Raw genomic sequence first — 26,751 nt, forward strand, 5'->3', positions numbered from 1 at the left:
GAATTATCATGCAAATCTATATAGAAAAACCAAAGCAATTACCTGAGGCTGTTTGGACATCTTTCCCTGGTCTGGTTTCTTCTTCCCAAGGTTTGGTAAATCCTCTGCCCTTGGGTTTTTTCCCAGCTTTGTTGAGGTATGAAATGAAAAACAAAATGGATGTACATTTACAAATAGAACTCATTATGTTCCTGTATGCATGCCAAATAATAAAGCTTCATATAACATGAAAGGTCTACCATCATGATCATCAGAGGTGCAGTCTACTGTTTCACTTCTTCCTTACCCAAAGACCATGTAATGTGCATAAACAGGACTTGTGATAGCAAATACCCCATTTTTATACAGCCTTTTAATGCCATTTTTGTTAATTACTAAGAAGAAAGTAATCTATCCTCAGCTACCAGAGAAAATATAAGATCATTTAACTGTGGCCATAACTTTACTCCCCATTTACAACCAATTCACTTAAATATACTTGACTCATTTATTTTTACAAACTGCCTTACATTTCATGTTGAAAATTCCTATTTTAAATAAAGAACTCTAGTAATATTACTCATACTCCTTGTCATCATTATCAGGATCAGACCACTGATACCCCATCATACTGACTTTATCACTAAAGATTCTAGTGACCCTAACATGGTTATTCTTGGCAATTTGTGGATCTCTTCTATCCCCTAAAACAACCGTGTCCCTTTGTCTACCTTCAACTCCCTTACCTGCTATCTTTAGTTTCAGACCAAAAGATCATGTTTCATACTCTCAATGCAAGGTTTAGCCACAGTTCCCTCTATTTTCATCCAAGTCATTAGGCTCCTGCTGGATTTGCTCTATTTCTGATGCAACTTGCACTCAACTATCTATCTCCACCAATATTTCTAAATGAAGTATCCCTTTCTTCAACACTCCTGAGTAGTGAGTCAGCTCTCACCTCCAAGTCATTTGTCATCAACTTCCTCTAGCAGAATCAACAGACTAGAGGGTAGCAATCTTGTTTTGTGAAGAGCTAGACATTTGTAAATAGTAAACGTTCTAAAGGCCATATTTAGTCTCTGTCATATAAACATATTTGTGTGCTTTCTGTTAAAAATAAAACCAATGAATATAAAAACCAAACACATGTCACAACCCCATGGGCTGGATAAGACTCTGAAAATTCCATACTAATCTCCAAGGAGGAATCACCCTTGTAATTGATGTTATGGTATATTGTCATTCTATAGTGTTTTCTTCTGCTTAAGTTACTACATCTATCTTTCTCTGCTCCATTCAGCAAATGACTCAACCCTCCACTTTATATGAAGACTAATGTCTGTTTTTATGAATGACCTTAACTATTCCTTCACACTATTTTAAAACATTCCTGAGGACATGAAGGGATGGTTCGGCAGTTAAGAGCACAAGATGCTGCCTTTACAAAGGACCAGAGTTTATTTCCAACACTTGTATCAAATTGTTCACAACTACATTTCAGAGTAACTACAGTTCCAGAGGATCCAATATCCTGTTTTGTCCTCTGAAGATGCCTGCATGTAAGTGTAAAAACATATATGCAGACACACATACAGATGATTAAAAAAATTTTTAGTTCCTAACTCATCCACAAGGAAATCCAAAGACACTTAAATGGTAAACATTTGGGATAAAGAACTCAAAAGTCTAGTTTTAAGGATGACTAATTATCCCAAATTGGATTCAAATGAAGAGATAATAAATTCAAGCAGTCAGCTCAGTGATGAGAAATTTAGCATCTTGCATAGATAACAGAACATAATGATTTTGAACAAATTATCTAGGCAAAGAAAACTCATTAAATCAAAATTTAAAACTCAATACATCACTGGCCCCAGGCAGGGAGAAGGAGAAGATATAGGACTGAAGATGGTGAGTATAGAAGGCCAGACAGGGACTATGAGTGCCTTATCTCATCTCCTTCAGGAGGAATCACCAGTTGTATAGCATATCTGTAAGTAATGAAGATAATATGCAACAAACTGAATGACCATAGGCACATGGGAGAACAATGAAAGAAATATCTTGATAGAGGGAGACATTATGGGGTAAGGGAGAAACCTGGTGCTAGGGAAATTCCCATTCCCAGGAATCCACAAGGACAACCTCAGATTAGACTACTAGCAATAGTGGAGAGGGTGCCTGAACTGGCCTGCTCTGGTAATCAGATTGGTGAATACCCTGTCATTATAGAGCCTTCACCCAGTAATTGATGGAAGCAGATGCAGAAATCCATAGCCAAGCACCAGGCCAAGCTCCAGGAGTCCAGTCGAAGAGAGGGAAGAGGGATTACATGAGCAAGGGGGTCAAAATCATGATAGGGAAATCTACAGAGACAACTGAACCAAGCTCAAAAGAACTCACAAACTTTAGACAAACAGCTATGGAACCTGCATGGTACCGAACCAGACCTTCTGTATGTGGGAGACAATTGTGTAGCTGGGTCTGTTTGCAGGGTCCCTGGCAGTGGGATGAGGATCTATCCCTGGTGCGTGAGCTGGCTTTCTGGATCCCATTACCTATAGTTGGACACATTGCTCACCCTTGATGCAGGGAGGAGGGTCTTGGTCCTGCCTCAACTGAATGTACCAGGCTTATCTGTCCCCCCATGGGAGAATTTTTCCTGTTGGAGGGAATGAGGGAGTGGGTTGGGGGAAATCCAAGGCGAGGGAGCGGGAGGAGGGATGAGAGGGGGATCTGTGGTTGGTATGTAAAATGAAGAAAAAAATTTAAAGAAAAAAATAACAACACTATCACAATAAGAAAGGATCTACCATCATGGCCTGATAACTTCCTAAAGGCACATCTCCCAGTGTCAATGTCTCCAGAATTAAATTTTAAAATATGACTTCGGGAAGTTACTTTGGAGATTTAATGTCCACCTCAATAGTTTCTGTATAGCTATACCCTGTTAGTAAACTAGAATTGTCACACTCAAAAAAAAAAAAAAAGATTAATCATGTAGGCCAAACTGAAAAACTACACAGATTAAAGGTTGTGGGAGAAAGGAGTAAAGATCAGAGTTAGGAAGGTGGGGAAGAATATCTAAGAGGAAAGACTTTCAAAGAACCAATATGGAAACTTACTATAGTATAAGCTTCCTGAAACATATACATATTCCCACCCACATATAAAAAAAGTGAAATGATCATGTAATGGAGGGAAATAACCCCAACTAGACAACAAATATTACCAAAACTCCCCTGTAATACAAGAAATGGGTTACCACATTTTAAACAAAGACTGTGTTAGACAAACATGTCCCAGAAAACCCACTCCCAATACTATAGGCCACTGCCAAAGCTATTAATTACCCTCATCAACTTGATGGTAAGAATCACAAGATAGTTTTAATTTACTGAACAAAGCACATACTTCTGTCATAGGGCATGGAGAAACCTAGCTGCTATTCAAATGGAAGCTTCAGCACTAATGACTATGATTCACAGTGCTAAACACTGCTATACACACTAGACAAGAAAAGTAATCATCCAATGACCTACTATATCAACCTACTGGCAACATACACTGGTGCAATAGTGATACAACTATTATAGGGAAAACCAACCCTTTTTTATTGGAATTAGGGCCCACTCCATGAGATGGAGCCCATATTGGACAGTTAATATGGATAAGGTCACACGACTTAGTGAAGTCCCACTAGTATGAATCTGCTAAATGGATACAGTAATAAAGCCACCCCCTAAAGGCATATCGTTATACACGTTGGTCACCATAATGCTTAATCCTCTTCAGAGAAGTTTCTTGCAGTGTATGGTAATTAACACAGGGGCCAAGAACTGAACAATCTGCAGAGAGTGAGAAACTTTGGAGTGTTGTACCCTAAATGGGATATTTGTATCACACTGTTCCCCTCAAGGCTCAGGGATGTATGTGGAAGAGGAGGCAGAAAGATTCTAGCCAGAGGTGGAAAAGGACTTCCAACAGACAATATTTTTCAGAAATGACAGAGTAAACAAACACATGAAATCAGAAAGACTGTAATAGAATGTCCAAGATGAGTATAAGCTAAACCTGACAAATTCTTAGCATGGATGAGGGTAAGTGGGCAGAAAGTCCCAGTCCTAGCAAACTGATTCACAATTGATAGCTGCTGGGAAAGGGAAAATCAGTTTTCTTCATTGGAGTAACACTAGGTAGGTATAGCAACCACACTGCAAGGCAGGCTACATGTTCAGGAATAGTTGACTAACACAAGTCAGACTCCCAATGTTCTTTTTATGTGATTTTCATTTTTTTAAGAGAGAAATAACATCAAGTTTAAAGGATAAGATGGTAGAAGATGATCTGAGATGAGCTAGGGGAGGGGAAAGAATATGATCAAATTAAATTCTACAAAAATCTCAAAGAATAAATAATAAAGCAATAAACACAGAAAAACAATTTTAACCAAAAACACCACAAAAATCAAAGTTTTACATACAATACAATTTTATATCATCAAGAAATAGTTTTATTCTTTAAAATGAAGGCAATGGTCTAGTTATTCAAAGAGGAGGCTTTCATTAGAGCAAACAGCAATGTTGGAGTAGCACAGTGAAAATTTCTAGCAGTTAATCATTAGGCTATTTTCTGTATTTGTTTCTATTAGATAGAAAAGAATCTTTCCTTCTGAAACACTACAGCATTATTCAATGTAGAGGAATTAATTTCCAAATCAAAATAGAAAAACAGCAATCACCTGGAGCTGCTTGGTTATCTTTTCCAGGTCTGGCTTCATCTTGCCCAGGTTTGGCGAATCCTCTGCCCTTGGTTTTTTCCCCAGCTTTGTTGAGATATAAAATGAAAAAAAAGGTATACATTTAAAGCTAAAACACATTATGCTCTGGTATGAATGTCAAATAAAACTTCCTATAATAAAATACAGACTCTCTTATAATGTTGTCATGAAAAGGCTACCATTATGCTCACATGATACACAGCTTTCAGTTATCTGGTAACCCAATTTAGACAATTTCAATCCTTTGTGTTAAGAATAACTGCCATGTTCTTTGTGTCAATGTTCATACTTTTACAAAAAGAGATATTTCAGTATCAACACCTTTACAATTTGGTTATCAGATAAAAAGGACTTTATATAGCAAAATGAACCAATTCTAAATAGAGAGAGGTATGAAACACAAACAAACATATACATGCACATACCCTAATATATGTGTTCAAAGATTAACTACTCTCATTTTAAGGGGTTTATTTTATAACTTGAAACAATCTACAGTTTTACTTCTTCTGTGCTCAAAGCTGTTCATAAATAGGACCAGTGATGAAAACTATTCCATCTTTTTATAGCATTTTTATTCTACTTATATAGGATCAACTGCCACCAAAAATCTATACTTCATTTACAACTAATTTCACCTATATACACCAGACTCTTCTTGTTTTATTTTTAACAACTATCTTACTTACATTCCAGGTTCAAAACTCCCAATTTAAAGAACTCTAGTAATGTTACTCACATTACTTTTTCTTTTCATAGTCTCCCTGTCATCTGTTTCTGGATGTTGACCAGGACCATACCACTTATGCCTTATTACTGTGACATCATCGATAAAGAGTCCAGCTAACACCCTGAAATGGTTATTCTTGACAATTTCTGGATCTCTTCTGTCTTCAAGACAACAAAGTCTATTGTAGAATATTATTTTAAAGTGTGCTACCTTTGTTTATACTGCATTTGTTTAACTCTGTGAAGCTGTGTTACTATTCCTGTCTAAAATACCTGATGGTCTAATAAAGATCTGAATTGCCAATAGGAGGCAGGAGAAAGGATAGGTGGAGCTGGCAGGCAGAGAGAATATATAGAATATAGAGAAATCTGACAGAAGAAGGAGAGAAGTAGCTAGAGAAAGGAGGACTCGGGGGGATAGCCAATCAGTTACACAGCAAGCCACAGAGTAAGAGTAAGATTTACAGAAGTAAGAAAAGGAAACCCCAAAGGCAAATGCTAGACAGGATAATTTAGGTAAAGCCAAGCTAAGGCTAGGTATTCATAATTGAGAATAAGCCTCCGTTGTGTGATTTATTTGAGAGCTGGGTTGCGGGCCCCCCAAAAAGAGAAAAAAAGTAAGTGTCTCTTTGTCCACCCTTCCTGATAATGTTTTACACTCTCATTGCAATGTTTAGCCACAGGTCCCTCTATTTTGATCCAAACCATTAGGTTTCTTTTGGCCTTATTCTACTCCTGGTACAACTTGAACTCAACTGTCCACCTCCATCAATACCTCTAAATGAAGTATCCCTTCCGTCTACAACCCTGAGCAGTGAGCTCACCTCCAAGTCATTTATCATCAACTTGCTATAGTCAGAAGCAACAGAATAAAGGTTAACAATCTAGTTTTGTAGATAGCTAGACAGGAAGCACTCTGAGTTTCACATGGTTTCTCATACATTCTTGTTTGATTGCTTTTAACAAAAACAAACCAAAGAACACAAAAAACAATCTTATCACACAAGTACATGGGATAGATATAGCCTGCTCTCTGTAACACCCAAGATAATCTCAAAAGAAGAGTTGTTGCTGTAACTTATTTCTAAGTAGATTCCTAAAATGTTTCATTCTGGTTAAGTTCCCACCTCTCTCTCTCTGCTCCATTCAGCAAAAGCTTTCAACATCCCACTTCATATGAAAGTAGACTAAAGGCTATCTTTGTGAATGATCTGAGTTATCCCCACTATACCACCTTAAAACTATGCTTGAGGTTGAGGATGGGGTTCAAAAGGCAAGAGTTCTTGTTGCTTCACTTGCAGAAGACCAGAGTTCATTTCTAACATCCATACCAAGTGGAAAATAACTTCCTGTAATTACAGCTCCAGAAAATTTCAATGCCTTCTTCTGTCCTCTGGAGACATCTCCATGTGTGTGCAAAAACACATACAGATAAATAACAAAAATACGTATTTTAAAGTTTCTAATTCCCCAATAACCAAATCCCCAAATAGTTAAATAGTAAAAATACAAGATAAAGAATTCAAAAGTCCAATTTTAAAGATGATTAATGAGCCCAAATTGGATTTAAATGAACAGAAAAATTCAGGCAGGGCGTTCAGAGATAGGATGAGAAACTCAGTAGCTTGCATAGAAAATAAAAATCTAGGCACAGAAAACCAAATAAATCAAAATTTAAAACTCAATTTACCACTGGTTCCAGGCATGGATGAGCAAGAGATATAGACCTGAAGACTATGAGTGTGGCAAGACAAACAAGGACTTTGAGTGTCATACCTCATCTCTTTCAGGAGGAATCACAAGTTTCATAGTCAATCTATGAATAAGGAAAAGAACCTGCAACAAATTGAATGGCCATAGACATACTTACAGAGATTAACCATGTAGACCAAAAAATTTACATGTATTAAATGGGATGAGGAATTGAAGAATAGAGGTGGAATTGTGGGGAGGGATATTTAACAAGGAAAGCTTTTCAAAAAGGCCATAATGAAACCTATTGCAATAGAACTTCCTAGAAATAGGTATATTAAAAAGATTACAAGAGAGTGACCATGCAATAGAGGGATACTCCCTCCAAGTAGACACCAGTCATTACCTAATGAAAACCTATTTTAGAAATGGGTCATCACCTTTTGAAGTTCTGGCCAAAGCAGTCTCACAGATTCCCCCTCCCCTAATACACTACAGGCCACTGGTAATGCTATTGGCTACTCGCTAAAATTTGATGGTAAGATTTCAAGGTAGTTTTAATTTGCAGAATGCATCACAAACTTATACTGAAATGGAAGCTTTACCCTAACTGGCTATGTTTCATAGTGCCAAAAGGTGCTACACACACTACCAAATGGGGCAAAGAAATCATCAATCTGGCCCATATACTAACCTAGTGATGTACAAAATCAACCTTCCTGTAAATATACTGGTGCAAAAATAGAACAAATGCTATGGGAGTAACAAAGGACTGTTTGACTGGACTTAAAGCCCACTCCATTAAATGGGCCCCATACTTGACACTTAATCAGGCCAAGAACATGAGATTAGACAGGCCAAAAGCTTTAGGGGAAATCCTACTAGTATGATTCTGATGGATGGACATAGAAATAAAATGACTCCTATGACAGATTGCTATACTCATTGATCAGTGCATCACACAAGCATCATCAGAGAAGCTCCTTACAGTAGGTGATAATTAAGACAGTGACTTACAAGTGGACAATATGCACAGAGCAAGAGACTGCAGTGCTTAACCCTAAATTACATACATTCCTCCCCTCAAAACTCAGGGATCTATATGGAAGAACAGGCAGAAAGAGTTGAGCCAGAGCTTGAAAAGGATGTCCCCCAGATAGTATTTTTTAAACACAACAGAGCAGATGCACAAAGGAACTCACAAAGACTGTAACTGAATGCACATGTCTTATACAATCTCAAGCCTGACAAAATCCCAGCATGGAGAAGGGGAAGCAGGCATACAAATTCCAGCCCTATCCAAGAATTGATAGCTGTTAGAAAAGGAAAACCCATTTTCTTCAGTGGAATAACACTGATTATATGAACCACACACAAAAGCAGGCCAAGTGTTCAGGAATAGTTGGATAACACAACTCAGACTCCCATTTTTTTTAATGTGTTTTACATGTTTGTTTAAGAGAAAGTAAGAACATAAAGTCCAGAGGATGGAGACATGGAGGACAATTTGGGAAGAGATGGGTGAGGGGAAAGAACAGGAACAAAATTAAAATGCATGAAAATATTAATAAAAGCACTAAACAAAAATAACTTAAATCAAAGTTGCTATATAAATGAAGATTTACATACAGGAGAATTCCATAAAATCAGAAAGTATTAAAAAAGATACATTAATTTATAACAACCACAAACTTTGGACTAGAATACTACTAAAAATTTCTAGTAATTTATCATTGGGCTACTTTCTTTTTTTTTTTTTTTTTTTTTTTTTGGTTTTTCGAGACAGGGTTTCTCTGTAGTTTTGCCCCTTTCCTGAACTCCCTCTGTAGTTCAGGCTGGCCTCGAACTCACAGAGATCCGTCTGCCTCTGCCTCCCAAGTGCTGGGATTAAAGGTGTGCGCCACCACCACCTGGCCATTGGGCTACTTTCTATAGGTTTTCTTAAAACAGAAAAGAGTCTTTTCTTCTGAAACACTACATCATTATTCACTGTGCAGGAATTATCTTGCAAATCAACATGGAAAATTTAAGCAATCACCTGGGGCTGCTTGCTCATCTTTCACAGGTCTGTCTTCATCTTCAAAAGGGTTGGTGAATATACTGCCCTTGGGTTTTTCTGCAGCTTCTTGGAGGTATGAAATAAAAATAAAAATGATGTACATTAAAAGCAAGAACACATTATGTTCCTTTACGTATGCCAAATAATAAACCCTCCTACAATAAAACATAGAATCTCCTATAGTATTGTCCATAAAAGGCTACCATCAGGCTCATGTGATATGTGGCTTCCAGTTGCCTAATATACCAATTCTGATAAGACTTTAATATTATCTGTGAGGAATACCTGCCAGGTCATTTGTATCTGTGTTAATAGTTTACAAGAGAAAAATTACACAACCAATTCCTTCACAATTTGGTTACTAGAAAAAATGAATTTTACTTATTAAAAAGTAATATTTCTAAACTTCTTTGTAGGGAGAAGTCTGAAACATACACACAAAATATATGTGTACAAACCTCAGTTACATTTTTGAGGGTTTATTTCATAATGTGAAACAGTCTACAGAATTGCTTCTTCTGGGTCAAAAGAAGATGGGTCATTTATACTATGAATAAACAGGATATGTGAAAACAAATGTCCCATCTTTCTGGTACTCAACTGGAAGCTTCACCCTTTCTGGCTAGGGTTCACATTACTAAAATGTACTATAGACACTACCAGCAGAAAAAAGAAATAATCAACCTCATATAGCTATGAACCCTCTGATATGCTCACTGGCACAATAGCGGTAAGAATGTTATAGAATGAACCAGTTTTTCACTGGACTTAAGGTTCATCCCATGAAATGGAATCTATAACTAACACTGCCAATGAGGCCAATAACCTGTGACAAGATAAGTCTTGGGGCCTTAGGGGGAAATCAACCATTATTATTCTGCTAAATACACTAAAATGACTCTTAATGACATATTCATTGATCTGGGCATCACTCAAACCCTGTCAGAAAAGCTTCATGCAGTAGATGGCAATTAATATAGAGACCTAAAAGTAGACCACCTGAAGAAAGGGAGAGACTTTGAAATACCCAACCTTACACAGGATGTCTGTATCAAACCCCTGCTGTCAAGGCTCAGGGGTCTATGTGGAAATGAGGACAAAAAGACTGGAAGAACCAGAGATGGTAGAAGTCTTCAAGGAGACAGGATTTTCAGTATCTAACAGGGCAGATGCAGAAAAGAACTCACAAAGACTGCAACAGAATGTATAATACTTGAACAAGCTCAAGCCTGACAAAACCCTAGAATGGAGGAGGGGAAGTAGGAACTAAGTCCCAGCCCTAGGCAAGAATCAATTAACAATGGAGACCTGCTGGATAAGAGAAGATCAAATTTGTATACCAGAATGACACTGGCTACCATTCCAAGGCAGGCCCCATGTTCCAGAATAGTCTGAAAACACATATCAGACTCCCTTTTCTATGTGTTTTTGCCCTCTTTTATCAATTAATAGCATAAAAAACAGGAATTCAGATAGATAGGGAGGTATGGGAAGATTCTGAAGGAGCTGGGGGCAGGGAAAGTATATGATCAAAATGAATTATATGAAATTCTCAAAGAAAAGCATTAAAATGTAAAACTAAAAATATTTTAAACAAAGGTGACACTTAAATGGAAGTTTTAGATACATCAGAATTTCATATAATAAATAAATAGTCTAATTTTCTCAAAAGTAGGCTTTCATTAAATACCACGCATCACTGACTTATCACAGTGAAAATTTCTGGCAATTTAACATTGGTCTACATTTTTATTTGTTTTCTTAAAACACAGAAGAGCCTTTCCTTTTGAAAACACTATACTATTATTCAATGTACAGGAATCATCTTGTAGATTGATGCAGAAAAAAATGTTAATCACCTGGGGCTGCTTCTATACTTTCCAAAGCTGTGGCTCCATCTTTCCAAGGTCTAGTCACTCCTCTGCTCTTTGGTTTCTTTTCAGCTTTTTTGAGAAATAAAATGAAAAAAATTATGTGCACTTAAAAGCTAGAACATGTTAGGTTCCTGTATGCATGCCAAATATTAAAGCTTCTAGTAATAATTTATACATTCTAATATAGTGTTGTCATAAATAACATTCATTCTCATGTGATATACAGTTTCTAGTTACCTGGTGGCCTAATTTACACAATTACATGCCAGATAAATTGTGTCTATGTTCAGTTTGAAAACAGATATTTCAGCACTCAGAAGGCAGAGGCAAGTGGATCTCTGTGAGTTTGAGGCCAGCCTGGTCTACAGAGCTAGTTCCAGGACAGCCAGGGCTGTTATACAGAAAAACCCTGTCTCAAAAAACAAACAAAACAAAACAAAACAGATTTTTCAGTAATCATGCTTTGACAATTTCCTTAGTATAAAAACTATAGTTTACATAGTAAACATTATTAATTCTAAAATTGTTTTTTGGCTGGCAGAGACCACACACACACACACACACACACACACACACACACACACACACATACACACACACACACTTTTGATATAAAACAAGATGGAATTTTATAGCTAAGAGTGCCTACATTAAAATCAGATATCAAATTAATAACCTAATGATATATTTAAAGGTCTTAGAAAAGTAAAAACAAGTCAAACTAAAAATTCCTAAAAGGGAAAATGACAATAAATATTTGATTCTTTGAAAGATAAATAAGACTGATAAACCTTTAAGCTAGCCAAAACAACAGACTCAAATCAGTAAAAATAGGGGTAAAAGTGGTAGTATCACAATATAAAGCACTAAAATCCAAAGGATTTAAAAATATAGAATTAAATAATGAGGGTAATGTTCAAATTTGAGGAAGCTTACATGTAAACCTCAAAGGAATACGATTTAAAGTAGTGTTGAAAATAAGCATCAATGTGTTCTCGGTAAGCCAATTTTTAGGTGATTTAGTTTTCTTCAATTTTATTGATATACACGTTTATTTTGTTTGACCTCAAAGTAATTACTTTGAGTAAAAATAACTGAGTTTTCAATTTTATAGGTTAAATATACATTCTAGCAAAAAAATCTACACCAAATATTTGGAGAAGTACTTTCTGACAAATTTCTTGGTTCTTTAACATTTCTTAGAGAAAGTTTGTCTACTACTACTACTAATAATAATAATAGGATAAGTAAATAAAAACAAATCAATATAATTCTATATACATGCAAACAATACAATACATGCTCTGTAAGATGTTTCCAGTTGGTTTCTATGAGTACTGGCAATTAATATTCTAAGTTTTAATTAAAATATCCTAAAGTTTATATACTAAAATATTAGCAATCATTATTTCTAGAAGGAAAGCATATACACAATTTTAGGTTAGCCTCTGACCATTGTAATCTTATTTTCTGAATGTTCTATAATAAATACCAATTTGTAATTAAAAATGCGAAATGCCTCAAAAAAAAGATGAATAATCTAACCACTTCTGTAAATAACAGAGTCAGCTATTCTAAAGAAAAAAAATACTTGATAAAGCATAACATTCCCCTTAAATAGTCATATAGCTGGCCCTATAGTAAATCTGTAGATTTGACCACCGATGGATAGATAATGCTAAGAAAAAAACTCTATTATTACTGAACATATACAGACTTGTCATTATTTCTTAAATGATTCAACTATTTACATAGCACTTATATTGGACCAGGTTAAAGTATTCTAGTGACAATTTAAAACATAAAGGATGGAGGCTGAGCGGTGGTGGCGCACCCCTTTAATCTCAGCACTTGGGAGGCAGAGCCAGGAGGATCTCTGTGAGTTCAAAGCCAGCCTAGTCTACAGAGTAAGATCCAGGACAGGCACCAAAACTACAGAGAAATGCTGTCTCAAAAAAAAACACAAAATAATAATAATAATAATAATAATAATAATAATAATAATAATAATAAAAAAATATAAAGGATGGTATAAATAGGTTATATACAAATACTCCACCATTTTACATAGGATTTGAGCATCCTTGTATTTTGTTATCTCTAGAGGCCATGGAACCAATCCCCTCAGGATACTGAGGGATGACTATCTATGAATGAACTAAAAATAACAGATATTTATACAGTTTCACTGCATGTCAGCAGTGATCTTTAGTGTCCTCAAAACTAATACACAATAATCTACACCTCAGTCTCAAGCAATTTCAGAATTCAAGTGTAGATTAATTATATTAAGTAGAAATCCTTCAAAAAGGACTTGCCTGACTTGTCATTCCATAAAGGAAAATTCCTCTTTGTTGTCCAGGTAGTTGAATTCTAACAAACACACAATGCTACCTCTATTAAAAGAATAGGTGTTCTCTGTTATGTTTCAGCCATCCAATTCCACAGATTTCCACTTATAATTCTCCCTGTGTCATCATTTAGACTTCTAGATACCATTTTCCCACTGTCTTCTACTTTCCTACACAGTGCCCCCAAGAAGAAAAAAAGACATTTTTTTTGTCTCCTAACTTTTCCATTTTTAAATATTTATTATTTACAAACTGGTTGTAACAAGGACAAAGAACTAGCTACAAGGAAAATAATGTTTCTAAAATTTAGTGGTAACTGTCCCAGTTTCTATTTTAAAACTTGGTGGGTCTTGCATCAATTTCTGAAGATTTACACTAATTGCTCATTTATCTATCACCTATACTCCACGATATTAACAAGTCTGGACCTTAGCTCCTCCATCATCTTTCCTGAGTCTCTTTGATGACCCAAATAGATTTCTCTCTAAGAATCAACCACACATTTTCCAGTACTAAAAATATCTAAACACATAATAAAAGGTGACTCCTATTTAAAAGGAAATGATCCATTCAGAAAACCAAGGATTCATCTAAACGACTTTACTTTGGAAGGTATCAAATATAGCACTGTCATTTGAGAAGCAATTACATGCCATTTCTAAGAGATTTAAAACATTATGCCTAGATAACTAAAGCAAAAATGAACTATATTTAAAGGCTCTATCTATAGCTTTGATTCACTCCTATTTCAAAACTTGGCTTGTGGGTTTAAGTTATTTTTAAAAGTTACAGAAGGAAAAAATCTAGAATGGTTATTGAGGCCTATAATCCCAGCACTGGGGGGAGAGAGAGCGAGACAGAAAAACAGCTGTAAATTCAAGTCTAGCCTATATTAGAATAAGATCTTGTCCTTGAAAAACAAAAACAAAAGTGTCTTTATTCCCCCTTGGCATACATTCTATACTAAATTAAAATTAGATCTAACAACATTTACATGCTTTTTCAGTCCCATTATATAATTGTGTCTCATAAATATTCAGCCTAGTAAAGAAGTAAAAAAATCAATAAACAAGAAATCACAATCAGAATTTAGAAGGGCTTTAGAGTCACATTTTAAAAGCATATGAGTTTTCTGTTTATAAATTACAGAAGCATTGTAAACTATTCCCTTCAGCTCTCTGGGGAAATATTTTCCATGGTGACTATTTTATTTCACAACTGCCACTAATATATACTTGACAGTATTAAAAAAGTACAATAGCTCTAATCTTTAATATTTTCAGAAGAAATTACACACACACACACACACACACACAAAAGCAGTTTTAGGTCAATCGGAAATTCATTTAACAATATAAGCTTTGAAAAAAAAATCACTTGAATTTTAAATCATAGTATCTTTTTACTTCCTGAATAATTTCTAACACTGACTTCCACTATGTTGTTCAAAATAATCACAGCAGGAACTGCTACAAATTTCACACACACAAAAAAATTTAAATGTTTTGATGTAATAACCAGCAAAATGTTATTCATATTTCCATAGCATAAAGTTTTTTAGTAAGTCTCATTCAATGTCAGTGGAAAATTATTTATGGGCATAGTCCTAAAACTTAAGAGAAAAATTATACTTTCATTATAAACTGCTCATCTAAATAATTAAATATTACTTATAATCAGATTCTTCCTTGCTTTAAAAAAATACAAGCATTTTTATGGTAGAAATAAGCAAAGACTGAATTTTTCCTGCATTTTAAATTTTAAATTTTCACGCATTTTAAAAACAACTTTTGAATGTGACTATTCAAATAATAGCGCTAAAAGTATCAATAAGTAATATTTAAAACAGGACTGTCTAAAGTCTTTGGTATATGTAGTGCACAAAAACTAACAAAGCAGACAATAGATTTCTTTAACCAGATTTTAGTTGCAATATAAAGACAATTCCTACCTTTATAAATACCCCAGAGTGACAAGCTGCTGCTGTATTTACCATTAAGATGACTTAGGTTCCACTTCATAGCCTTACTCTTTCTAACCAGGATTAAAACTGTATTTCTGGAGAAAAGGACTCAACAACAAAGCCCATGTTGCCTGAGCAAGCCTGTATTTCTAGCAAATGGGGATGGAGCTATTTGCATTGTTGATTTAAGGAGGGAGGAGTGAAGGGAATAGATAAAGGGGGCTGGTAACGTAATTTGTATATTGTCTGTGAGCTGTTGAGAAAGGGATCATCAGTCACCTGCTCAAACTCCCTTCATTTTCACCCTCCAAGAAGGACCAAAGGTTACCCTGGGTCAGAGAATTTGGAAAGAAATGAAAAGATACGCAAAATCTAACTACCAATCCATTGTGTCTGTCGAGAAAGTTATCCTTTTGTACTGCATGTTCCTTTAACCAAGGCATTTTTAATAGCCTTAAGAGAATCCTGCTAAAATACATCATAGCACAGAACCAAAGAAGATTTCAAAGTCTAAGCACTGCTTGTAATTACTGTAATATTTAGCAAGAAATATTTAAATCAGAGAAAAGCCTTTTTATTTATTCCAAGCTACTTCTTTGCATCATAATAGCTTTCTCATTCACACAAGTGAAACACTTGGTCCAAGCCGCTCATATAAGACAGAAAATAATCATGTTTTAGATTTCATGCCTTTCTGGGTTCATAGCATCTCTAGCTATTTCATTCATACATAACAAAAAGAATGTTCAGTGTACTAAGTATATTAATCTCTACTGCATTACAAATCACACAAAGAGCAAAAATACAAATGAGTATTTGAATGTCAGTCAGTAAGACTGGCACATTGAATTTTGTTTAAACTTTTTTCTGTGAATTTTATATGTACATATAATTATTATGATCAAGTCTATTTTGAACTCTTTACACCCTTCATTATATGAACATCTACTAGTATCTGATACACCTAACAGAAAACTACTTAATGTAGTTTTTAACTAAACACACACAGTCCTACAATAATAAAGTTGATAACTACATGGTTTAAAATGTACAAAAATCTTAATTTTGAAATTTAGATAGGTAAAGCATAAGTTGTAGAACATACATACTCCTTTGAACAAAGAAAACAGAACTTAAATGTTTTGATGTGTGTGTGTAGGGGGGTAATAAAAAAGTAGAAAATAAAGCTGTTTCTTATTTGCAAATTAAAGGTGTGAAATACTTCCAAAGAGACAAACTTTGAAACAGTTAAGAAGAAAAATGCTGAATGTTACTTTTCCAAAATAAGGGAAGACTACATAAAAGAATCAGCTACACATTTTTAGAAGATCAAATTTAGATTATCAAAATCTACTCCTTTAGAGCTTTAGTTAAGAAGAAAAACCTAAGTATTTATGCACTCCTGCATGAAAGTATAAAATAAACATTCAAAGAAATAGCAAATAATACAAAGATAATTATGGTTAAGATCTACTTCATTTTTCTTTTACTTTAACCTTAGGAATGGTGCAAATTAAATAGTAATACATAGCTACACCTTGCTGGATCTACCCCTCTCCACAGTTCCTCTTAGAAGAAATTCCTCCATACCCTAGAGATCCTGCAACTTTACAGACCCAAATCATGTGACAGTTTGCTTTTTGCTCTTTATGCTAGTACATAATGTTACAATTGGTCACTCAGACCAAAAGACCAGAGAGGAAACAGAAAGCGAGAGGAAAAAACATCCAAAAAGTATCCATCCAAGAAAAGATAAACTAAAAAAATCAGCACCTAAAGTGATATAACCCCAAACACAGATGACTAGTAGACCAGCATAAGAACAATATCTGTAAGCACAAGACAACGTCACACAACTGAAGATAATTACTATAATCAATAATATATAAATATGTAGCTAAATATTAAAAATTCATTGTTTTAGAAATTATTTAAGTTCAAATTTAATTTACATAGTTTATGTTTAAAGTACTTAAGGATTGTTAAAGCAAAGTAAAACATTTACAATGGAACTATTTCTTAAAGACTGAATAATTTCATAATCTTAGGAAAATTACTGGGGCAAAATTTTTTAATTAATTAATTTTTATTTTATGTGTATGTTTTGCCTGCATGTATTTCTATGCATAATGTGTACGCCATGCATAGTGCCTTCAGCAGACCTAAGGGTTATCAGATACCCTGTGCCTGGTATTTCAAAAGGTTGTAAGCTGATATATAGGTGCTGGGAATAAAACCCAAGTCCTCTGGAAGAGCAGCCAGTGCTTTTAAACACTGAGCCATTTCTACAGCCCCTGAGGCACTTTTTTAAACAAATTTTATTCTTATGAATGCCTCAAATGACAAATGTATATCCCCATTCAAAAAAGAAAGAAAAATATCTTCATATATTAAAAAAGGGGGTCATTCCAGTCATGATCCTAAATTACTGGCATATCCTGTTTGTTCCTTCCTGTATTATATATTTGTAATGACTGGTGATGAAGTTCCATAACATGCTGGAGACATGGGAAGGGCAATATGAGAAAAATAAATGATAGTTTATAAGGAATCATTAAATTTCTATCAGTATATGAATGATCTAAAAGGCAACTGAGATTTACAAAGAAGATATGGGAGTGTGAGAAACTGAAAAAAAGAAAACAGCGAGGTCAAATAAATTGTTAAAAGAAAATCGCAATAGGCCCTGCTTTCAATTATAGGACTGTCTCCTCCAAGTTGCTAAAGACACAGCAACACGTATGCAGCTCTGCTACCTTTTTCACTAGATACCCTGTATTGACAGTCTTGCAAAGAAATCTGATCAGTTGTGACGTCACAATAAGCTTTGAAAGAGGACAGGCTCGTAACAAGAGCCTGGAAAAGAAAATGTGGATAAATAAGAAAAAAGCATATATTTACTAACCCCTGCAAAGCCCAATTAAAAACTCCATTATTTCTGATCACAGAAATGTTCAGAATTTAAAAAAATGGAAGAAGTTTTAAAGCAAATTAAACTTTATTACTGTTCTCTAAAACAAGTAGTATTCATGTTTCACTGCAACTTTATTGCTTTTAATGATTATTTTTCAAGTTTTAAGTGCTATGAAAAAGAAATTGTTTATAAGTTCAAAAACATTTATAGTATATTTAAGAAATACTCAAAATGAATATAAAATTTTAATTTTACAAAATCTGATTATCTTACTATTATTTATGCCTTTTGAAAACAGTTAAAAGTAAGGCCCTTAAATTATTAAGTCAATAAAGACTTTTGTTAGTTGAAAAAAGACTATAATGTTAAAAATCAAATGACTGAGGAAAATAATTTTAATTGGGGGACATGGGTTTAAGCTGTGCAATAAATGAAACAGACAAACTAGTTTAAAAAAAGTAGTATTCTAAGATAAAAAATGAGAAAAAGGTGATTAGTAGACAATTATAAAGGAATATTAATATCCAAAACTTATGGAAAGAAAAAGCTTTAAACTCATTAGCAAATTATGGAATGAAAAATGTAAAAATAATGAAATTAGAAAGACTTTTCCCAAGGTTGGGAAGGATAGAGAAAAATATTTTACCAAATTCAGAGGGTAATATATATCTCTTCCTGAAATACAATTTTTTAGCTTAAAAACACATTCTCTACTTCAGCAAAATTACTGTATGAAATATGGAAAATGCAAGTATATGTACATAAAAGTACTTATAGCATCTAGTCTAATAACATAAATGTGAAAGTACTTCAATATCTAACAAAACAGAAATTTAGTTAACTCAATTATGTACAGCCATATGATGGAATGCATGTAGAATTAAACTGCAATTTGTAGGATATATTTTACACAGGAGTATATGTGTTATTCAAGTTATGATGGGATTGCATTTTGATAATCAAAATGCATTTGATACACTGCTTGCTGAATATCATAGCTTTAACTTAAACCTAATTTATCTTAAGACATGCTCAGAACATTTATATTTGCTTTGTAAAATCATTTAACTTTAGCAAAAATCCCATTTTAAAATAAAATATTGGGTATCTTAATTTATTAAAAACTGTACTCAAAGTAAATATCACAAAGTATATGAATGTAAGAGATACATATGGGCATTTTTCAATCAATTGTGAAAACATAAACACAGCATACAAAAGAAACATATCTACTATCAAAGCATTTGTTTTTCGCCTTGTTGTCCACTGCCAGTACCTAGCGTAATAAAATATTTTATCACATATTACTAGACTAGAAATTTATTAAAATTTACTATTCAAAGTATGGTTTCTCCTGAATATTTATTGCTTTCACTGAATTGTACTGACAGAACTTGTAAATGTAGTCATCCGAAGTTAGGGATCATCTACACAGTCACAATAAGAGTATGCAAAAATAAGCAAGGAAGTAGAATATTCAGGATAATCTCTTTCAAACTGAAAGTTAAAGCACAAAGTGATGTACAAGTATATTCTTTTTATTACACAAAGAAAAAAGCCAAAAGGGATTATGGACATAATTCATATAAAGAGGCCCTGGGTATGATTTCTATCACCACAAAAACATAACCAGACCCACCACCATGAGGTTGGAAATGTAGCTCAATGTAGAAGAAAAAGAAGGTACTCAAGGGTAATAACATTCTTATTCACACATTCCAAACTAACCATGTCTTAAGCAAAATTCATCTGTTTTCAGAGTAAATTCAAATTTTATACCTGTGATATGTCTACCCTGCCTACAGTACCATTCTGCATAGCAAATTACTTCTCCTCTCTCAATAGTCATGTTTTTTTCTCTGAGGCTTTTCTTTACTCAATCACCATTCTCTCCAGAGTTTGAGCTACTTCCATATTTACCATACATTTCTAATTTTGTAATTTTTAACAGGTTTATCCCTCAGTCCGTTTCTCTTCACTAAAAGGTCAATTTCATGAGGGAAGATTTACTATGCCTTGGCTACCTTAGTATCATATATAGATCTGTGTAACAGAACTATTTACCAAAATTAACCACTAACATCTACCTGCTAGATATAGCAGCAAGAAACTGATATGTATTACTGTACTATAATGAGATGTGTTAAATCACAGAAGACTTCAATAGCAGTTAGTTACAAAAATAACATACCTATAAGCCCTTTCCTAGCCCCTAACCTCCTCTATATTCTTTACCTACTTATTTTATCTTTCTTTTTATGATACAGATAGCATTTAGTGAGGTAAATTTTAATTGTTTACATTTGATTCCATCAGTAAATTTATACTAAACTCAAGGCCAATATATCTCAGCAGTGGTTATTTCAAAGACCACATCAGGCTTGCTTAAGCCCTTGAATGAGTTGCCAAGGAACTCTGATATTTTGGAGACATTTCTCTGAAAGAAGGTATCTACATGATCACAGTATTCAATCTAGAAATACCATTACAAATGATGAACAGTATAATGACTGAACAGAAATCTACAACAGCTTCCACAGAAGCTATAGTCGCATATAGATTTTACTTGAGAATATCAAAGTATCAGTTTATCTTTAAAATAGAAACAGAAAAAAATATATTTAAATACTTATTTTGTCCAACTTTTAAAATTATGGTTGAGATGTGACTAATGAAATACCATGTGCAAATGTTTTTAAAAGGCTTTGGTGTTGAGAATAGAATCCAGAGCCTTCTACATGCTACGCACTCATTCCACTGAGCTATATCCCCAGAACTCATGTATACATTTTAATTGAATAGTAATTACAAAAGTAATTTTAAATATAACAATCTCCTAAACACATCCAATGTTTATAACAACATGGTTCTAACATTCTAAATGTGACTTTTGGCTTTGACAATATTCTTAGCATGAAATGAAACATAAAATGCCTAGGGAGCTCTCAAGAATTCTAATTATCCTAATTTGAAACTTGCATCATCTCTAGTACTTAGACTAGAGAATGTTATTACTGGTCTACCTGCCATTCTAATTTGGCATCAAGTCCTAATATCACCACTACTAAGCACAATGCCATCAAAATACAATCTAAAATAACACAACATATAATTAGATATTAGCTTACCAATATTTCCTGGTGGCTGCAATATATCTCCTGTGAGGCAACACCATCCAACTGGGAAGATGTCCCGGGAGTCATATTTGCACCAGTAATCAAATGTTCCACTCCACCCATCAAAAGTAATATGAATTTGATCTCCTTTGACATCTCCAATTGTGGCAGGACAGATCAAAAATGGGTTTTTCCTATCAACAGCTTCAATCTTCATCCCAACTTTAAAATTATTTAGGGGTGGCGGTGGTGGTTCCTACAAAAACATTTTTAAATTTGTCACAATTAAGATACATTAAGAACTATCTTTTTAGTGTGTTCTTTTATAATCCTTAGTAACCAAAAAAAAATTTCACATTTATCAGGAAGAAAAGTATTCTTGAAAATCACAAACTATTCTTTTAACATTTCACTTTTTTCCTGCAGAGCCAAGAATCTAGAAGGAAACAAAATTAGCCTGATCCATCCACTCATACAAGAAATTCTATCATGTGGCAGAAATTTAAGATTCACTGACTAGCAAAAATATTAAATACTGCTTCCAGGGAAGTATCACTTTAAAAGGTTTCCCCTCTGACTCCAGGAAAGAAGAGTTAGAATATCAAAGGAGAGATTTTATTTTGAAGAGATAAAAATAGGAAGGGCTTTGGAAGCCAGTTACAAAACAGTAAGGCTGTTGAAAAGCATGATGACCAGAAAGACCATGCTGGGAAATGTAGGAAGCATTAGAAGTCCCGTCTGCACCTTCATGTCAGACTTCTAATCTCCAGAACTGATGTTTAAATAAATCTAGCCATCTACAGTAAAAAAAAATTTTAAAACATTGGAGAAAAAAACTGAAGATGACTCAAGAAGGGGGAACCTCCTATGCACATGGAATGGTAGTGTTAATAATATGAAAATGGTTATCCTACCAAAAACAATCTATGGATTCAGTGTAATCTCCAATATTTCAAAAACATTTTGTACTGAAACTGAAAAATCAATCTTAAAATTCATATTGAAGCCCAAAATAATACCCTAGAGATAGGCAAAACAATCCTGAACAATGAAAAAAAAAACACTGGTGGGGGTGTCACTATTGCTGATTTCAAGTTACAGGGTAGAGCCATAGTAGTAAAACCAGCATGGCATCAGGACAAAAGCAGACATAGTGATCAATGGAAGAGCGCTAAAGAGCCAGGTATAATTACACATACTACAACTCCCTGATTTCTGACAGAGATGCCAAAAACATACCCTAGAGAAAAGATAGCTATTTAAACAAATTGTATTGAGAAATCTACCTATATACATATAGAAGAAGAAAATTTGATTCTTCTCTGTGGTGGTATTGTGTTCCCTAAAATATTGTGTGTCCTAATAAACTTATCTAAGTTCAGAGAACAGAAAAGCCACAATATTAAACATAGAGGTTAGGAAGTGGTAGCACACGCCTTTAATCCTAGCATTCCAGAGACAGAAATCCCTCTGGATCTCTGTGAGTTCAAGGCTGCATTGGAAACAGCCAGGCATGGTGACTCACGCCTTTAATCCCAGAAAGCAGCCTTTAATCCCAGGGAGTGGTGGTAGAAAACAGAAAAGTTTATGAGGCGTGAGGACCAGAAACTGGAAGCATTTGGCTGGTTAAGCATTTGGCTGGTTAAGCTTTCAGGCTTTAGAGCAACACAGTTCAGCTGAGAGTCATTGGGTTGAGGACACAGAGGCCTCCAGTCTGAGGAGACAAGACCAGCTGAGGATCCGGCAAGGTGAGATAGCTGTGGCTTGTTCTGTCTCTCTGATCTACCAGCATTGACCCCAATAACTGGCCTCAGGTTTGATTTTATTATAAGAACTTTTAAGACTCATGCTACACTTCTCTCTCAAGCTGCACACAAATCAATGCCAAATGAATCATAAATCTCAATGATAGATCTAAAACTTCTAGAAGAAAAAGTAGGAAATACACTTCAGTATTAGGTAAAGACTTTCTAAATAGGGTTACAGTCATCCAGGAATAAATACAACAATCAGCAATTTTGACTTCATGAAATTTAAAAAGCTTCTGTACTAAAAGGAAACTGTTAATCAGCTGGTCATCGTGCAGAGAATAAATGTTCTTAGTTATGAATGGGATAACCATATCACACCATGTTATCACCACAAGGCTCAGGAATCATTGTAGAAAAGAAAGGCAGGAAGATTCTAAAAGCCAGAGATCAGGGAGAACCAGAGCAAAACAGAATATTTCTGGATGTGACAGGACTAGTAGACTCATGAACTCATAGGAACTATAGTTGCTATAATGAACTGAGTGGTGTCTCTTCTAACACAAATTTCTGTTAAAGTACTACCAATATGAATACATTCGAAAACAGTCCCTTAATCCAATTTGACTGGTGTGGTGTAATAATAAGAGGAAGAGACTCAGTAGGTATGCACACACAGAGAAGAGGCCATAAAAGTACACAAGAAAATGGACAACTATAAATCAGCCTTCAAAGCACCCTAATTCTTGTTCTACCCTCCAAACTGTGGGAAACATTTTTTATTATGTAAGCTACTCCACTTTGTTATAGTGGTCTAACAAACTAACTCAGTATTTGCCAACCTGCAATTTAAAAAAAAAAACAACTTTTTTCCCATATAGGAAAAGACAACGTATTAAGCAGTCCCATTAAAAAAATTAAAATCATGTTCTAGGGGACAGAAATTTTTTTTTAATTTTTATTTTGCAATACAATTCAATTTTACATATCAGCCACGGATTCCCTTGTTCTCCCCCCTCCCGCCCCCCTCACCTTCCCCCCCAGCCTGCCCCCCATTCCCATCTCCTCCAGGGCAAAGCCTTGTAATGCTTTTCTTACCTTCTTAAAGAACACTGCAGGGGCCAGTTCAGATCCAGTTAGTGTCCGTAGTAAAAACATGGGCCATGATGAAACATTCATTCTGTACCCTGTTTTATAAATTAGATATGAAAAACCTGTGAAACTACAGTAATAGAGAACAAACAGGTTATAGTCACATATCCTCTTCAGAGAATGACTTTCTAAGGACTTGAGTAAAAGGAGATGAATCTTCTTGTAGCTACAGCCATCACTCTGATGTCTGACAACAATGTCAAAGTGGAACCAGAAACTTTCATTTTAGAGAAGCCATTGACTAGGGTTTGCCAACAAACACACTTATGTTGGGGACAGGCCATAATAACAGTTGATACATTTACTAAGATAAGGGTGCAAGTGAATCACTGGCAACACAGCTCTATATAACAGTCAATACATACAAAAATGTTAAGACCGACCAAGTCATCCACAAATAAACTTTTACTGAAATTCCCCAAAACATAACTAGGAAAACAGATGGTGATCGTGGAAATGGATGGAATGGTTGTTACTCAGTGCTTATTGCCAAGCCTGACCACCTGAGTTTGATACCTAGGACCAGCATGGTACAAGGAAGACAAGGGATTTCCCCAAGTTGTACTCTGACTTTCACATGTGTTCTGTGACACATGTGTGTGTACACACTCACACGCACACCAATAAATAAGTGTAAAAGAAAAAGAAGGAAAAATTAAAAAGTACTTTTTGTGTAGTGGCACATATCTGTAATCTCAATACTTCGGAAGCTGAAGCAAGAGGATCAATAGTTCAAAGCCAACCTGAGCTAAATTACTAAGATCCAGTCTCAAAAAAAAAGGGGGGAAAGAAAAGAAAAAAAAGAAAAACCAAACCTACCTCTGAGTGGTTTAAAAACCAATGAAAGGGGGCTGCTAGGCAAGCATCTTGTCACTAAGCTTCACTGTGTCCCCTTTAAAATTACTTTAAACTAATCTTTGGTAACAAGAATTGAATACAGCTCTTTGTGAATGCTAAGTATGTGCTCTTATCACTGGGCTGCACCCCAGCCCTTAAACTAAATCATTTTAATTAACGAATCTGTTAAAGGAATTATTCTCAGTATTCTGTATTAGTGAGTCTTGGGAAATATGTCACTAATAAGGAAAATTCATTCTGAGTTTTACATTATTTCTTATTTTAAGCATTGTAAAGAACATGAAAACTAACATTTGAAATTCACTGGGAATTTAGAATGATGACCAAATAAACTAATCACTTATTTTCTACAGATTATACAGATATTCCTCAGTTCTAAAAAGAGTTTCTTCCAAAATATGTCATAACCTTTTCACATTTTAAACACATGGCCCATCGAAACACTACATGTGCTTAAACTTAAACCCTTTGCTAAAATTTCCATTCTCTCATCTTTTTCTATGCCTAACAGTATAGGTTCCTCGGTGTCTAATGGTTAGGAATGAAAGAAAGAACTGTCTCAATAACTAAAAAGTACTGATTCTTATACTCCTCTCATAATGTAGAATCCCACAGTCTTCCTATCCTCATCCTCACACTGAAAGTGTTGAGTGGCTCAGTGGAAAGTATCAAGGTGTGTCACTCATATGAAATATTGCAGACTTCTTCTCTAGAAGAGTTTCTGAATTTATATGTATGATATAAGTAAGCTACTTATGGTATTTTAAATTTGAAGATTACTCGAACATTTGTTCAAAATGAGGCCTTTCAGCACACTTGTGTAGTATGTATGCAAGTGACATGGTACTGAGTTCCTCTCTAATCATGTATCCTCTACAGTAACTCCCTGGCCATATACATAGAAGAAGGCCTAAGTGATATTTAAAAGGACATTTCAAGCCACCTCTAGTGAGTAGCTTACTATAGTGTAAGACTATGGTATTTCAAGAACTGTTTATCCTTACCCAGTGGAGGTTGAAGTAAATCTCCTGCCTGTTCACATGTCCCAACAGGCTGTATGTCTGATGAATCAACAAGTCTCCAAAAGTCATTCTTATTGTCACTACCATCCAGTCGTAAACGTAATCTGGCACCAGTAGTTGCAATAACAGAAGCAACACACACTGAACCAATATTGCGAGGGTCACGGGCTTCCAATTTCATACCAACTTGGAATTCATTAGTTGGTGGAGTCTTAGACTATATATAAATAACACTGTGTTAAAATGCATGAACTATAAGAAAAACAGATGGCAAATTATGTTACCAAAATACTTAGGAGACATTTTTTAGGTAGAGTCACAGCAGATGAATGAGGTCAGTGTTACAAAGCTCAAGGCGAAGTTTCCCTTTTGACTGACATGCAGTATAAAAACGCTGGCTATCACTAGTCTCACTCATCTGCATATCCAAGAAACCCAAATATAGACTATAAAATACATCCTGAAAGACTTTAAAAATTAAGAATCCCATTAAGCTATTCCCCTTGAAATGAGC

The 26,751-nt window shown here is 34.8% G+C and overlaps 1 protein-coding gene across 12 annotated transcripts in view; it reads right to left on the reverse strand.

Moving 5' to 3' along the window:
* Scml2 (Scm polycomb group protein like 2) overlaps positions 1 to 26,751 on the reverse strand; it is a 115,798-nt gene that overhangs the window by 53,396 nt on the left and 35,651 nt on the right. For 11 of the 12 annotated variants that reach the window (XM_059251585.1, XM_059251581.1, XM_059251584.1 and 8 more), the window contains 7 exons: positions 26,220 to 26,454; positions 24,304 to 24,392; positions 21,470 to 21,713; positions 11,099 to 11,182; positions 9,219 to 9,305; positions 4,721 to 4,804; positions 43 to 126 (listed from right to left, as the gene is read on the reverse strand). In XM_059251585.1, coding sequence (XP_059107568.1) covers positions 43 to 126; positions 4,721 to 4,804; positions 9,219 to 9,305; positions 11,099 to 11,182; positions 21,470 to 21,713; positions 24,304 to 24,392; positions 26,220 to 26,454 — 907 coding nt within the window. The remainder of the gene's footprint in view (positions 1 to 42; positions 127 to 4,720; positions 4,805 to 9,218; positions 9,306 to 11,098; positions 11,183 to 21,469; positions 21,714 to 24,303; positions 24,393 to 26,219; positions 26,455 to 26,751) is intronic. The other variant, XM_059251579.1, reaches the window with a different exon arrangement.

This window comes from Peromyscus eremicus, chromosome X, assembly GCF_949786415.1.
Source record: "Peromyscus eremicus chromosome X, PerEre_H2_v1, whole genome shotgun sequence".
NCBI lineage: Eukaryota > Metazoa > Chordata > Mammalia > Rodentia > Cricetidae > Peromyscus > Peromyscus eremicus.